This window comes from Choloepus didactylus, chromosome 12 (genome assembly GCF_015220235.1).
Source record: "Choloepus didactylus isolate mChoDid1 chromosome 12, mChoDid1.pri, whole genome shotgun sequence".
NCBI lineage: Eukaryota > Metazoa > Chordata > Mammalia > Pilosa > Megalonychidae > Choloepus > Choloepus didactylus.
In genome coordinates, this window is record NC_051318.1 from 36,764,728 (window position 1) to 36,780,228 (window position 15,501).

Consider the following 15,501-nt stretch of genomic DNA (forward strand, 5'->3'; position numbering starts at 1 on the left):
TTGATTTGCTCAAGCAATGATACCACATCTGGAACAGGAGCTGCAATTGGAGTCACCACCTGGTTAAGCTTCTGATAATCCACTGTTATCCTCCATCTGTTTTCTGCACAGGCCATATAGGAGAGTTGAATGGGGATGTAGTGGGAATCACTACCTCTGCATCCTTCAAGTCCTTAAGAGTGGCATTAATCTCTGCAATCTCTCCAGGAATCTGGTATTGCTTCTGGTTTACTATTTTGCTAGGCAGAGGCAGTTAGTTCTAGTGGATTCCACTTGGCTTTTCCTACCATAATAGCCCTTGCTCCATGAGTCAGGGAACCAATTTGTGGATTCTGCCAGTTGCTGAGTATGTCTAAGCCAATTATGCATTCTTGAAGTGGGGAAATAACCACAGAGTGGGTTCACAGACCAATTGGACCCACTGTGAAACAGACCTGAGCTAAAACTCCATCCATCACCTGACCTCCGTAAGTCCCTACTCTGACTGGTGAACTACAGTGATTTTGGGTCTCTTGGAATTAATGTCACTTCTGAGCCAGTGTTTAATAATCCCTGAAATATCTGATCATTTCCTTTTCCCCAAAGCATAGTCACCCTGGTAAAAGACTGTAGGTCCCCTTGGGGAAGGCTGGGAAGAAGATTAACAGTATAAATTTTGGGCAGTATAACAGTGTCCTTCCCCAAGGGTATCTGGCCTTCCTCTCATTCAGGGGGCTCTGGGTCTGTAAACTGTCTCAAGTCTGGGAATTAAGGGGTGGTGACTCTCTGTTTTTATAATTCAAGTTAGACTTTTGTTCACTTGACCTAGAATTCTTCTGCTTATACAGCTCAAACACGAATTTAGTAGACTGCCCATCTATTTTATGTCTAGGTACTCCATGATCTACTAGCCAACACCGTAAGTCTCTGCGAGTCAGATTAATTCAACTGCTGCTTTGAGCCTGTTTTCCTTTATGGTAGCCACGCCCACCTTGTCTCTGGCAATTAACTGCTGTCACGTGGCTTCTGCCAACTCGGGATCTGATTATCCCCAACGATTCCAGCTCACTGACAGCAGTTCCCACAGTAATATCTGACCTACAGAAATGGGTGAATACAGAGCTCTTCAAGAATGACAGAGCTAGTCTCACAAATTTATTCATCACAGTCGTATAAAATGTGTGTTCTCTGGACATTCCAGAGGTGTGTTAGCAGGTCTTCCATGAATAATCCATAGTAACACTCCAATCACTCTAAGCTGTTGAATCCCCTCCTCTACATTATACCAGGGCAGTTCTGGCATTTCAACCTCAGGTAATGTTGGCCACATTTTGATCCATGTTTCAGCCAACCACCCAAACAAGCTGTTAATGCCCTTTCTAACCCCTTGAGCTACAATACTGAATGAGAATCTCTGCTTAGTGGGCCTATATCAACAAATTCAGCCTGATTCATCCTTATATTCCTTCCACCATTATCCCATACCCTTAATATCCATTCCCACACATATTCCCCTAATCTATCTATATAAATTGGAAAACTCATGCAGTTCTTTTGGAATACAGCATAATTCCTAATGGGTCACACTTTGTACCCCACTCTTTGGGACCTGTTGGGTCTTTAGTCTAGTTATAGGTCTTGAAGAAAAGAGTGGTGGTGGGGGTGGGTCATGAAAAGAATTAAAAGTATCCTTCAAGCCAATTACCTCAGGATATTCCGTTGTAGTTTTATCTAGCGAAACAGGATTAATCTCTCCAGAGGAGTGAGGGCTGCTTCCTCAGGGGAGGCGATTACAGGGTTAGCAGGCACTGAAGGGTTAATCTCTTTAGGTGGAGGCTGGATGGCAGGCTCACCAGGGCAGACTGGAGGTTAGGAAGCTCTTTCCTCAAGGCAGGCTGGAGGTTGGGCAGCTGTCTCCTCAGAGCAGACTGGAAGTGAGGGGGCTGTTTCTTTAGGGCTGACCACCACAGGTACATCTAGCAAAGACTCAGCAGAATCCAGTGTTCCAATGTCCCCACTGCCATTATCATCAACCCAAATGTCTCCATCCCAATTTTCAGGATCCCATTCTTTTCTAATTAATGCCCTTACTTTAACAGCAGACGCTGCAAGGTTAAGATTTCAGTTTACATTGTAAATCTGCTACTCACAGAATGAGACTCTTGAGTCTGGTTTTCAGAGATCTCAAGTCTGTGGCCACAGGAAATAAGGTTTTCTTTCAGGGCACACATAGAAACCTTTACATCTATCATAGGGCATTTAAGTTTCAAATTTGAAGCCTTCAGCTTGTATCTTTCTCTTATAACTTGATCCAGAGTATCTAAGAACAACCAACCAACATCATTATACCTCAATTCCACAAAACTGTTAAGGTGTCAAAAACACTGTCACCCACATCCTTGCCTCACACGAGTATGATTAGGAGAATCAAAAGGTAATATTTTGCATATCTCCATTGCCAACTTATGCCATGGACTGTCAGTGCCATCTTGATTGTTGGAAATGGAGTCATTAGTGCCTTTGAATCTAATCAGGGTAGAAAACCAATTGTAAAAGCCCATTTTAAGATTCTGTTTCTGAAGAACCACTCCTGGTACCAATCTGTATTAGTCAGGGGTCTCCAGGGAAACAGAACCAACAAGAGATATCTGTAAATATAAGATTTTATAAAAGTGTCTTATGCAACTGTGGGATTGCACGAGTCCAAATTCCATTAGGGCAGGCAGCAAACTGGCAACTCTGATGAAGGTGTTCGATGAACTCCTCAGGAGATGCTGGCTAGCTGAAGAAGTAGTCAAGGTTCTCTTTCTCCCTTAAAAGTCTTCAACTGATTGGATTAAATCCAGTTGATTGAATCCTCTCGTTGCAGAAGACACACTTTGTTGATATAATCACTCACAGGTGGAGTCAATGGACAGATGATTTAATAAACCAGCCTCTGGTTTATTAACCAGCCACAAATGTCTTTGCAGTAAAGGTTAGGCTAGTGCTTGTTTGACCAGACAGCTGGGCACATCACCTGGCCAAACTGACACATGAACCTAACCATCACACTGACCCATAGGGCAATCCCATCTCTTATGTTGGCACTGTTTCCCTGCCCTGGCCTCGGCTCAGTTTTTTGGGTGGTGGGATGGAGTCAAGGGAGTCCTTGATGATCTCTTTTACCTATCATGAGCCCAGCAATGCATCAACAAGTCTGATATGTCAAGGACTGGCTGATTATTTGTTTATTCATTCAACAAATATTTACTAAGCACCAACTATGCTAGGCACTGTTTAAAACACCAAAGATATTACTGTGAGTAAAACAGAAAAATCCCTGTTCTCATAATGAAAGCAGATAAATAAACAAAATAAGTAAAATACATACAGTGGATTCTCATTATTCATCGTAGTTACGTTCTATAAAGTTGCTGCAAACACTCAATTAGTGAATACTGAACTATCAGTCCTATGGGAAATACAGGTTTAGGTTTCTGTGAGCCTTTTGGTCATAAGCTCATCAACCAACCAATACATAACCTTGTTTTACGTGTTTCTGTCTAAAGACACCGTATCCAATATATACTGTGGATTAACATTGAATTCAGGGCCAGAAGACTATAACTCATGCCTGAACAAAGATCATAATGTACGTATTTTCTCTGTAAGGCGCATCAAAGCCTTCTTGCGCTTAGGAATACTAGACAGTACTTCAGTACCACACTTGGGAGCCATTGTAAATAGCAAAAACACCAACAAAAAGTGCAAAAAAACAAAAAACATAGCACTAAATATACTACAAAAAGGATACCTGTTTACAGTACGAGAGCTAAAACAAGGCAGGAGAGTACTGCTTTGTTCAACCTTGGTTTGGCAACTCAAATTTTTCACTACTTTGTCTAGTTCATGAATAGCAACAGAAGCACCATGAGTATTGATTTTAGGATTCTAAATAAATTTTAGTGTGCAGGTAAATGCACAAACACAGAACCCATAAATAATGAGGATCCACCGTAGTATGTTAGATGGATATAAGTTCTATAAAGATAAATTAGGAAGAATGAGCGTGTGTGCGTAGGAGAGAATGTATTTCAAATGGGATGGTCAAGGTCTCATTGAAAAGATCATATTTAAGTAAAGACCTGAGGGAGAGAGAGGAACTAGTCATGTAAATATCTGAGGAAAGCACATCCTCAGTAGAAGGAACAGCAAGGGTAAATGTCTAGAGGGGGAAACATGCTTGATGTGTCTGAGGAACAGGAAGATGGTTGGTATGGTTAGAACAGAGATCTTAGAGTAATGGAGGATTACATCATGTAGGCCACCATAAAGACTCTGATTTACTTTGAATGAAATGAGAAGTCATTGGAGGGTTGAGGTCAGGAGTGAAGTAATCTGACTTATGTTTTAGTAGATTCACACTGACTACTAGCTATACTGAGAAGAGACTGGAGGCAGAAAAAGATTGGGAGCAAGAGTGGAATCAGGGCTGCCACTGACCCATATCCCATAATGTGCTCTGTACAAATTAAGAAGAAAATTCCATTTACTCTGCAATTATTTGGAATAACCAATTATGAACAGAGTATTTTGAAATTTTAGTAAAATACTTAATAAAATTAATAAAAATCATGGGAAAAAGTCTTTTAGAATAGGAATTCTTAAAGCTTATAAATGTTAATATGTTCCTTTTCTAAGAACAGGAAAGAAAGACTAGAGAAAGAGGCTGAAGAAACTAGGGAAGAGAAAAGGATGAAAAGTCTGAGCTTTTTTATGTTCACTACAAATTAATGATTCTTGTTGACATTTTATTAGTTTGCTGCTATGAAACGAAAATGCATAAAATGTCTAACATACAACTTAAAATGTGTGAGAATAAACAAGGCTGCAACATTAATTTACTTTGAATATATCAAAAGGTTGAAATGATAAAAATTCAGTTAAATTTAATTTTTAAAAATTATAGAGACATAAAATAAAAATCGACTGGGAGTTACTCCACTCAACTCTGCCATTTCATAAATTGGGCATATGGTGGAAAGAGAATCTGACAGAGTTAATGTCACCAAAATGAGAAAAGATAGCTGTAGCTGTACATCTTTACCCATTCTGCACTAAGCTATCAATACAGATGAGGTTATGAACAGTTCAGCTCTGAGAATTTGCTTCCTTCTCTAGGATGCTGTGGTGACTAAATTTTAAGAGAATACCAAGGTTTATGTATCATTTTCTTATTTAAAAATGTGAATTCCAGATAACTTTATCAGCACAGAAATTTATTTGAATTAAAAATGTGGTTTTATTTAGAATAATATAATAATCACCTAACGTAAATATCATTGTTGGCTCTAGAACAGGTCTAAAGATATCATTACTTTGAAGTCCGTTCTCGTTTGCTAATGCTGCCGGAATGCAAAAACATGAGAGATGGACTGGCTTTTATAAAGGGGGTTTACTTGGTTACACAGTTACAGTCTTAAGGCCATAAAGTGTCCAAGGTAACACATCAACAATCAGGGAACCTTCACTGGAGGATGGCCAATGGCATCCGGAAAACCTCTGTTATCTGGGAAGGCACGTGGCTGGTGTCTGCTCCAAGTTCTGGTTTCAAAATGGCATTCTCCCGGGATGTTCTTCTCTAGTTCACAGCTCCTCTTTAAAATGTCACTCTCAGTTGCTCTTGGGGCGTTTGTCCTCTCTTAGCTTCTCTGGAGCAAGACTCTGCTTTCAACGGCCATCTTCAAATTGTCTCCCATCTGCAGCTACTCTGTCAGCTTCTGTGCATTCTTCAAAGTGTCCCTCTTGGCTGTAGTAAGCTCACTCCTTCCATCCGGGCTTATATAGTGCTCTAGTAAACTAATCAAGGCCCATGCCGAATGGGCAGGGCCACACCTCCATGGAAACCACCCAATCAGAGTCATCATCCACAGTTGGGTGGGTCACATCTCCATGGAAACACTCAAATTTCAATCTAATCAACACTAATAGGTCTGCCCACACACGATTACATCAAAGATAATGTCATTTTGGGGGACATAATACATTCAAACCGCCACAAAGTCCAAAAATATGTACAAAGAATGTACAAGGAAGCAAAAATATAACAAAGAAATTTGCTGGCTATTGGGAGTTATAATAAGAGGGCCACACTCCAAGATACTGCAACTGAGTCCAAATTACAAAGCATGAGGCAACAAATTTCTTTGCTTTATCAACTCTCTGGAAAATAAGTTGGCAACCTCAGTAATGCAAGACTATCACATGATTACAGGACAAACTTAGAGCAGGATGTGGGTAGTAATTCACTATAGTTCCTTACTCTAATTCCTCTCCTCACACTAGTTTTTTGTCTTTCATTTAAGATGGGTTTCATCTTGTTGAAAAAACAATTGGTTTTATTTTTAAAGTGGAATAAATAATATCCTGTTTGAAATATTAGTCAATGATTTTGTTGAACATGCTTTTAAAAGGTCAATTAGCTAATTAGTGGCTTGCAGAAAAAAAATTTCAGGTAACATGTTTGCCAAATATACTAAAAGAACAAGCAGTTAAAAATGGGTGAAAAACCGTAGGGTTTATGTGACCCAGACTATCAAAAGCAGACTGGTGACCTTAGATTAAAACCATTTCATTGTGGAGTGAACTATCAGGAGGCTCCAGGATACGAGTTTGTTTCCAGCAGTGTCCACAGTCAAACGATAACTCAGACCTCTCATAGAAACTGGAATACAGGCAAGAAGTCCTTCTTTGAGTAGCCCTCTGCACACACTATCCTGTAGATCTGATGGGCCAGAATGCCCAGAAGAATTGGGCTATTTGTATTGGTAACAGAGTCTTGTGCTAATCCCAGATCTTTGGCAATGAGTGTTGTTCCAAACCTACTCTGGCAGTTATTAGCCAAGGGAACTCCATCCATCACCCCAGGGTACAAGACTGTAAGAGTCCCTTGACCATCACTGTTCTGAGCCCATATTTAGCTTGGGTTCAAGTCCTAGCCTGATTCCAAAATTCATAACTTCAGCAGTTCCAATAGTACTAATAGTTAACAGCATGTTGTTGCAGATATTTGCAGAAAATCCATAATACACCACATTGGAGCCTATAGATACCATCAACTGCTGGGCAGTGGCAAATTCTTCAACACTCCCTGACCCCCTTGCATTAAACGTGAGGTTCCCAGACTGAGCAGCTCCCACATCTCCAATAACAGGGGTATCCACAAAAACTGCTCTCATTTTCTCAACTTCTTTGGCTAATTCTTTTGAAACTGTAGGATCGATAGTACTACAATCTATTAATAATGAGCCTTTCTTCACTTTCTTTAGAATTCCATTTGCTCTAGAATAAACTTCAATTGCATTGATAGTTGTGGGCAGCAATGTAATAATCGTCAGTTTTTTTGGCTGTATCTGCTGGGGAAGACATCACCTGTTCCACCTCATTCTTGAAACTCTGCATGCATCAGGGAGCAAATTTTTAAAAAATGAGCAGATGAGATTTTTTGCCATTAGATTTCTCACGTTGCCCAGTCCAGTGGATCCAACTGTAATCTTAAAAGCCACTGACCCACAACATATCACCACTAGGCCACCCGCTACAGGCGGCTGCTCTGAGCTGCAAAGAAGCTGCCTTGCTGCTCCACCAGGCCTCCACGCAATGACCTCTGCCACCTCCTGGCTCGCCCACTGAGTGTGAGCAGTAGGGTACTTGTGCTAGGCTGCAACCTAGGGCCATGCTCTTGCCATCAGGTGGGCAGTCATCCACACAGGAGAAGCATGGCTCAAGATAACGTTTGAGAAGGCTATTTTAAAAGAATATTCTTTCTAAACCTAATGTTTAAACTTATTTGAAAGTAAAATTAAAGACTGGTTGGCAGACCAAAGGGTGGTTAAAATGTTTCCACTCACCGTAGAATCCATCTGATTATATCTGGCAATATCTTTATGAAGTGTCCGTAGCATAATCATAGCTACCATTCCAGATAAGAAGAGGACAATTACCAGGGAATTCATTATGCTGTAGAAATAAGTAAGTCATGATTAATTTCTAACTTTATCTTTGGCACAGTGAAACCTTCATTAAAACACCGTTTAATCAAAATTAAAATTAAATCAATATTAATTTTGTTATTACTATTTTAATAATTTTAGGTAAAATTAAAATTTTACTTAAAACCCAACAAATTCAAATGAACTGTGTTCTTCCATGTTTCCTCTAGTAGATACTTAACACAATGTAAGTAAAATTTTACAGTCTATTTAGAACTAGAATTTTTTTTTGTCAATGGTCAATATCATTAAATTACTGTGCCCCAAACTGCAAGGAATCAACAAAGAATTGGTCCCGAAACTCAAGAAATTTAATGACGACCAAATTTGTTTGACAAAGTAGTCAGTGTTAAAAAGATTAGCCAGCATAGTAGGAAAAGGAGAATAGTGGCACTATGAACAGCTTTCTGGATAAGTTTTGAGTCATGCTTTGAAGAGAACAATAATAATTTAAAAATTAGTAATAACAACAACAGCAACTTCTGTTGACTGAGCACTTTTACATTCCAGGGAATGTGCTTAAATGCTCAGTTTAGTTGTCTCATTTAATCCTTATAAGAATGCCCTGAGGTAGGTATTTCTCAATAAAGAAACAGATGTGAGAAAATGGGTGACCTGCTCTGACTCACAACTAGTGAGCTAAAGCCAGGATTTGAACTCAGGTCTCTCTGATTCAAAAGCCCAGACTTTTGAATACCTGGAGAGGATTAGAGAGCAAATGAGATGTTCAAAGGGACAAAAGAATAGAACAAATACAAACCGAAAAGGAGATTAACTCCATACTCTTACCTAAACCACTGAATATGGGTATGAGGCATAGATTCCAAAATATAGTCCCATCTAGATGCCCATCTGATAGTTTTATCTTCCTAAAGGGAGGAAAAAACTCTTTAAGTATTTGCAGATAAAGCACATTAAGAATTCAAAATTTTCCATTCACAGCTTGTCCTTCCATTCAGTCAATAAGTACAATTTCTAACTACCATAACTTGAGTTAGTCGTGAGTTTCAGATGGACTCAAATACGGGGATAATCAGGATGAGATTAAGTAGTAGATGAAAAAATACAAGAGTTCCTAATAGTACCTAGATACATGTGTTTTTTAAATTATAACTAGTAAAAGCTTGTTTTAGATGTTAAAGCTTCAGTGGCTGAAAGGTTTCAAATGCAGTCGAGAGGTCACTCTGGTGGACATTCTTATGCACTATATAGATAACACTTTTTAGGTTTTAATGTATTGGAATAGCTAGAAGTAAATGCCTGAAACTACCACACTCCAACCCAGTAGCCTTGACTCTTGAAGACAATTGTATAACAATGTAGATTACAAGGGGTGACAGTGTGATTGTGAAAACCTTGTGGATCGCACTCCCTTCTCCCTTTATCCAATGTATGGATGGATGAGTAGGTAAATGGGGACAAAAACTAAATGAAAAATAGGGTGAGATGGGGGGGTGATTTGGCTGTTCTTTTTTATTCTTATTATGATTCTTTCTGGCATAAGGAAAATGTTCAGAAATAGATTGGGGTGATGAATGCACAACTATATCCTGGTACTGTGAACAGCTGATTGTACACCACAGATGACTGTATGGTATGTGAATATGTCTCAATAAAACTGAATTTTTAAAAAAAGTTTGTTTTAGATGTTAAAATTTAGAGCTAGATTTAAATTTTTCAGAAAATAATTGCTGGAATAACTTTACTGTTTATTCTCTTTAATACCATCTATCTATCTGGTATCGTATGATACCATCTATCTGTGCCTATGGGACCTAATCAGACCACAGAGTTATAACCCAGGCACACTGGCAGTTGTCACCCACACTGAGCTCTGAATACCTAGGAAGAAATACAGACTGTCTACTGTGCTAGGTTTGCAAAATCCAACAGCATATAATACGGATAGTAAATGTTACAACTATAATGGATTGCCTATATATATGTATGTGCGCGCTGTGTGTGTGTATATGCAGAGAGGTGGAATATTGCCAAAGAGTCTCACAAAAATATTTTATTCCTAAGAAACTTTTCTATTAATCAAATCACTCTCTTCTATTTCCTGAGAATTATATAAATAATTTGCCAACAGGAAACTCTACGTTTAAATTCATACTCAAATCCTAATTGAAAAAAGTGCTGTTGTTTTCCCAGATGCTTTTTGCATATATGTTTCACATAGTCATACCACCCTCTGTGTCTATTTTAGAACTTTTGACTTATTTGTATCTCTTATGCTTAACAATCTGGTTCAGTTTTTCAATTTCCTGTACCTACTCATTTAAACTACGACTTAGAGTGTGGTTATCATGCCTGGTGCATTGACAAAATTTTCCAAATATCAATTTACTAAAAGTTTATCTATTTGACAAGCATATTCACTAATATCTTTAATTAGTTTAAGTAGTATGAATTTAAAATCAATTTCTGAGTTATACTAAAGATAAAGACAAACTCACCAGAAAACTAACAGAATAAGTATAGGCAATTTTGATCTCCCCAGAAGCCTTGTTACTTATGTCCATGGGGGGTCCAGAGCAGTCTGGTTTATCTATATGGGTATGTTTGAAGCTGTGGGAAGAAAAATTTTGGCAAGACGCTGATAAAAGTACAGTTAAAAAAATGTGGAAAAGTAAAGGTTAGAGATTTTGTACGTTTCATAACATGAATGACAGTCAAAGGTTAAATAATTCTTGTTACATTTAATAGTATAAATATTTACTTCATTCATATAAATATGCTTAGTTAAAAGTATGTGTAGAGAATGTTTTCTCAAAATTAAAAACAAACTTTAAAAATGTTATACTTTAACAGCATTAAACAATCTAAAAAAACAAAACCTAACCAGGGGGTTTAAATTAACTGCCATCTCATTATGACATGCATTTATTTACCGCCAGTGGAATGAGAAAATGGCTAATTCAATGGATGGAAAAGTCACGGAAAAATGGAATACTCAGAAAGTTCTCACAAGTAACTGATACATACTTTCATGCCACAAAATCAACAACTTAAAGAGATACTTTGTCAGTAGCCTATCACATACTGGCATCTAGCACTATGTGGAGGCTTTAGAAAACTACAGCACTAGATGGACTTTGACAAGGGGCGAAGTTGCAAATAAATAAGGCAAAACTCTTTGCATTATAAAAGGGAACACTATCTCAACTATTTCATGTTCTCCATTGCAAGCTGACAACTGCAAAAGCTGTCAAAATTTCCAGACCGAAAAACAAAACAAAAAGGTGACTTGGCTTGACCACTGAAAATGAAAGAAAAACATTTGTGTGGTTTCTTGGACAGCCCACAACTCAATAACAAAACATGCAATAGGGCTCCCCCCACCCCGGATATTTAAAAGCATGTTTATGCAACTGCACATAAAAGTTTATATAAAAAGGGCATTACGGCAGTTGATACCACAAAGATTACAGTTAAAAAAAGCACTTTAAGACAATATTTCACAAATTACAAGGATCACTTTAATAAACAAAGCAATTGCTATCATTTTGAACACAAAGCAGCTAATATGTACATAGTGTTAATAAAACGCATTAAAACTCAGTATATTTATTTTTTCTTTACAGATAAAGTACAAAAATATTTAGGTAAAAAAACTAAAACAGGAATATTTCTAGAATGTACGAAATTTTATTAGAAACGTATTTCCCTCATTATAGTTATTTATTTAGTATTCAACTCTAATAGAAACATCAGAGTTAAATTAAAAGCAATATTCTGTTTTGTACTGATAGTTTTTGGGAGGAGATATTCATAACCCCAATCCTCCAGAAAAAAAACCCCAAACCAAAACACCTTTCCCTCTAGAAACTTCTCTGTCAATTTTGTTTCTAAAAAGTTTCAAGTGATACATCTAGGTTAAAAATAGTTCTTTTTGGGGGGAATGATAACATGTGGATAAATCAGTCAGGGACAAATTTACACGGAAAACTGCTAACTAGCACTCTGCTTTTGCCACACCTAATAAATCTCACTGAAAAATGTTGACAAGTTACTTCCCATTTTTAATATAAATAGCTTTATTACACACACAAATCAGAGTGGCACCTGGATAAAAATATGTCTATGAAACATTTACCAATTCAAAGTTTAAAACATTAAGAAAATAAAATCCCCAAACACAAAGATAGATCATTCCTCTTGGCCAACTAACGTAAGATCATTATCTGAAGGGATTTTCCTTCTTCCCTATCATTTTTTAAATAAAGAGAGTTTAAATAAAATCAATTCCGAAATTCCAGATTATATGACCAATGCTGATTAAGGAATAAGTTAACTGAGCCCAAAGTACTTATTCTTTGGGCTTAACTTTCACCTTTATTTATTTACCTTCTATCTGTTTGTATAGTTACCTTTTTGGTTCAAGTTTAGCAGCCACTAATCTTGCGCCCATGGACCCAGTTTCAACAACATGATAATATATTTTGATGTCAACATGGTTGAAGATGTAAAATGTATCTCTTTCATGGAATTCTGACTGTGGAAGAGAAAAAGTTAAAGGTAGAAAACTGGTATAAAGAGCCAAAACATAAAACTTTAAAATGGGCCACAACAAGTACGAAAATTTAAGAATTTCCCCCCTTTCACAATGTGTTCATTTGACTTTAATTATCACTACCAGTGCACAATGTTGGTTTAAGATTCAGGCTCTATGAAGATAAATCTCTGGAAACTCAGTACACAGTTTTAAGGTCTTTGGCCTCCCTCTGAAGTTGCTGGCTGCTTAAGTTGTTACTGGAAGTGGTGGAGGTCTCCAGGGTCTCTTGAGCCTCTTTGTGCTCATTTTCTTTCAGTTTCTCATTCAGCCTGTAATTACGGCCAAGTAAGTGTTGGCCCTTAAGTTTTTTAGGCATTCTTGAAGGGTTGATCATTTTCAGAGAGGCTTTTTTCATCTAGCTCCATTGAAGAGGTCTTTTAACCCCCATGGTTTCTTCAGCACCTTGATGCCATCTCTGGGACTGGGTTGACAGGGGGTCTCCTCTTTCTTCCCTTTGGTGCTTGACTTTGGAAATGCTTGTGGTTTCCTGGTCATCTTCGCCATATCAAAGCCTCATAGCAGTCTTGGAAACAATTGTAATCCATCCCCATAAAAATGTTTACATTTCAAACTTAAAATATTTATAAGCCAAAAGTTAATTGGCAGAGGTTCAAACTATGCTTCTTTAATGTTTTAATTTTTACATAAAATTTAATAAAAACCCGCTAAAAGGAACACATATCTAATATTTTCTAGATATTCACTTACGATAAAAGAAAATAAATTTTAAAATATTGCATGTTATAAGCATGCTAAATTTTATACATTTAAACACTTATCCTCTATGGAAGTTTATAACCTTAGACTAAATCAATAAGTAATCTATTTAAAAGTCTCTAATCAACTTTCACAAAAGCATTAACTGATATAACCAGTTTCATGACCAAGCTCATGCTAATTCTACTACTATATCATATCCATTAAGAGATTAAATTAAGTTGGCCTGATTATACAAAATTTATTTCAATATATCTCCTTAAATAACTTTTCTTTACCTTCTATATTGATGACTTCATTTTATTAATTTAAAATGAAAATTTAAAAGAATGGCCTCAATGACAGATAGGACTTAAAAGTACAATACCAAACTCCTACAGTACAGATTTCATGGACTTAAATTTGCAATACAAATTTCATGGACTTAAAATCATTATAATGACGTCTTTTTGATACTCCACTTTCTACATTTTTTAATATAAGAATCTAACTTTTAATAGAGCCAGAACAAAGTCCTAGACTTTAGCATAGCACTTAGTATACAACACTCTCAGTAAACGCTGAACTGAAACTGAATTATTTTAATTCTAGAATAAAATTATACATTATTAATCTGGTTTAAGCTTACAGTTTTCTAAATAATTGTACTTCATAACATCTGAATTGTACTCATTCATTAAATTAAGAATTTTTGTGCAGGTGAAGTGTGAATCCCTCTACCGAAAAGCCATTATTTTAAAAAGCGGCATAGTTTATCCTGAACTTACACTAATAACACAGGCATCTTTTGCATGGCCTTTATCTGTAATGTAACAACCAATAGGAAATCCAGGATTACAGAACCTCTGACCATCTTCAACATCATAACACCAAGTTACAGGCATGTTATCCACGATCCTATGTACAGAAACAAAAGTCAAGTTAAAAAAGAAATTACCAAACCCGACTAAGAATTACTGCCCAAATTACTGTCATCACTTCATAAAATTTAAATGTCTCTAAATCCTTTAAGTCTCCAAAACCCCAAATCATGTATTACATGTTCAAGGAACATGATGTATACAACCTTCTCTCAAACATTCAGAAACTAGATCAACAGATTAATGGATATAAATAGATGGATGGATAGATAGAATGATACGGCAAATATGGCAAAATGATAAAAATGGTGGAGTTGGGTAACTGAGGGAAGGGATAGCTGGAGTTCTCTGTATGGGTTTTATATTATTTTTGCAACATTTGAAATCATTTCAAAATTTTAAAAAGCACCATAAAAAAAAAAAAAAGACCACCAGAAAACCCACAAACCAAAAAAATTAGATGCGATATTTCAAAACAAAGTAACGACATTATGTCAATACCTCATAGAGGAAAAATCTTCATGGCTTCCTTGAAACTATAAATTTAAGTAGGAAAGGAAAGTTTCATAAATTAATTTATTGTAATTCCTAATTTAACAATATTATTATTTAGATACCTAAATATATTTACCTTTAGTAGAATGCTCATTGCTCTAAACAGCTGCAAAGTCATATATCTAATGCCTAGGGACAATTCTTGGAACAGAACAGAAGTAAATGTCTTTTATTACCCAGGTAATTCAATAAAAAGAAGAATAAACTTGCAAGATATGGGAAAATATTCAACTTAAGGTGAAAAAGTGAAAATTATACTATCTATTAAAAATGTGTTAACCCAAGTTATTTCTAAAAGAAATGCTACCATAAAGCTAAGGATCCAAATCTTTCTTTCAAGTTCTATATAGTGAGATAGATTTTTTTTTTTAAAGGATAAAAGTAAAGAATAAAATTTTGTAGCACTGTGAAACAACATTAAAATCCAAGCATGTTGTCCCCTACGCCCAGAGAACATGGCAGGATACCAACAACAACAAAAAAATCACTACAAATACACTAGCTATTACAGTCAAAAGATGACACTCTCAGGGCATGTTTTATTTGTTAATGAATGTATGCCTTAGGAAGCAAAATTATGATTCTGTATTCATGCAAAGTGTACGTTAATGACCTAATAAAACATGTCTTGTCACATTTAAATGCTATTCAATAGAACCCAAAGTACCATATTTTAGAATCACCTATACTATTAAGTTATTTATTATTATACCCAGCAGGTTGGTAGTTCCAATGAAAAGACTATAAAATCTGAAGAGCGTAAAAGCAATGCCATATAAAATAAATAATTCAGATTTTC

General features: G+C 36.5%; 1 protein-coding gene and 1 pseudogene across 1 annotated transcript in view; both read right to left on the reverse strand.

Annotated features, from left to right (window-relative positions):
- The window catches only part of TM9SF2 (transmembrane 9 superfamily member 2), a 93,811-nt gene that overhangs the window by 37,046 nt on the left and 41,264 nt on the right, over nt 1-15,501 (reverse strand). Inside the window, exons 5-9 of the mRNA XM_037799839.1 lie at nt 14,055-14,184; nt 12,386-12,510; nt 10,472-10,583; nt 8,802-8,881; nt 7,872-7,980 (exon numbers count right to left, since the gene is read on the reverse strand). Coding sequence (XP_037655767.1) covers nt 7,872-7,980; nt 8,802-8,881; nt 10,472-10,583; nt 12,386-12,510; nt 14,055-14,184 — 556 coding nt within the window. The remainder of the gene's footprint in view (nt 1-7,871; nt 7,981-8,801; nt 8,882-10,471; nt 10,584-12,385; nt 12,511-14,054; nt 14,185-15,501) is intronic.
- Nucleotides 5,902-7,724, reverse strand: LOC119507425 (annotated as a pseudogene).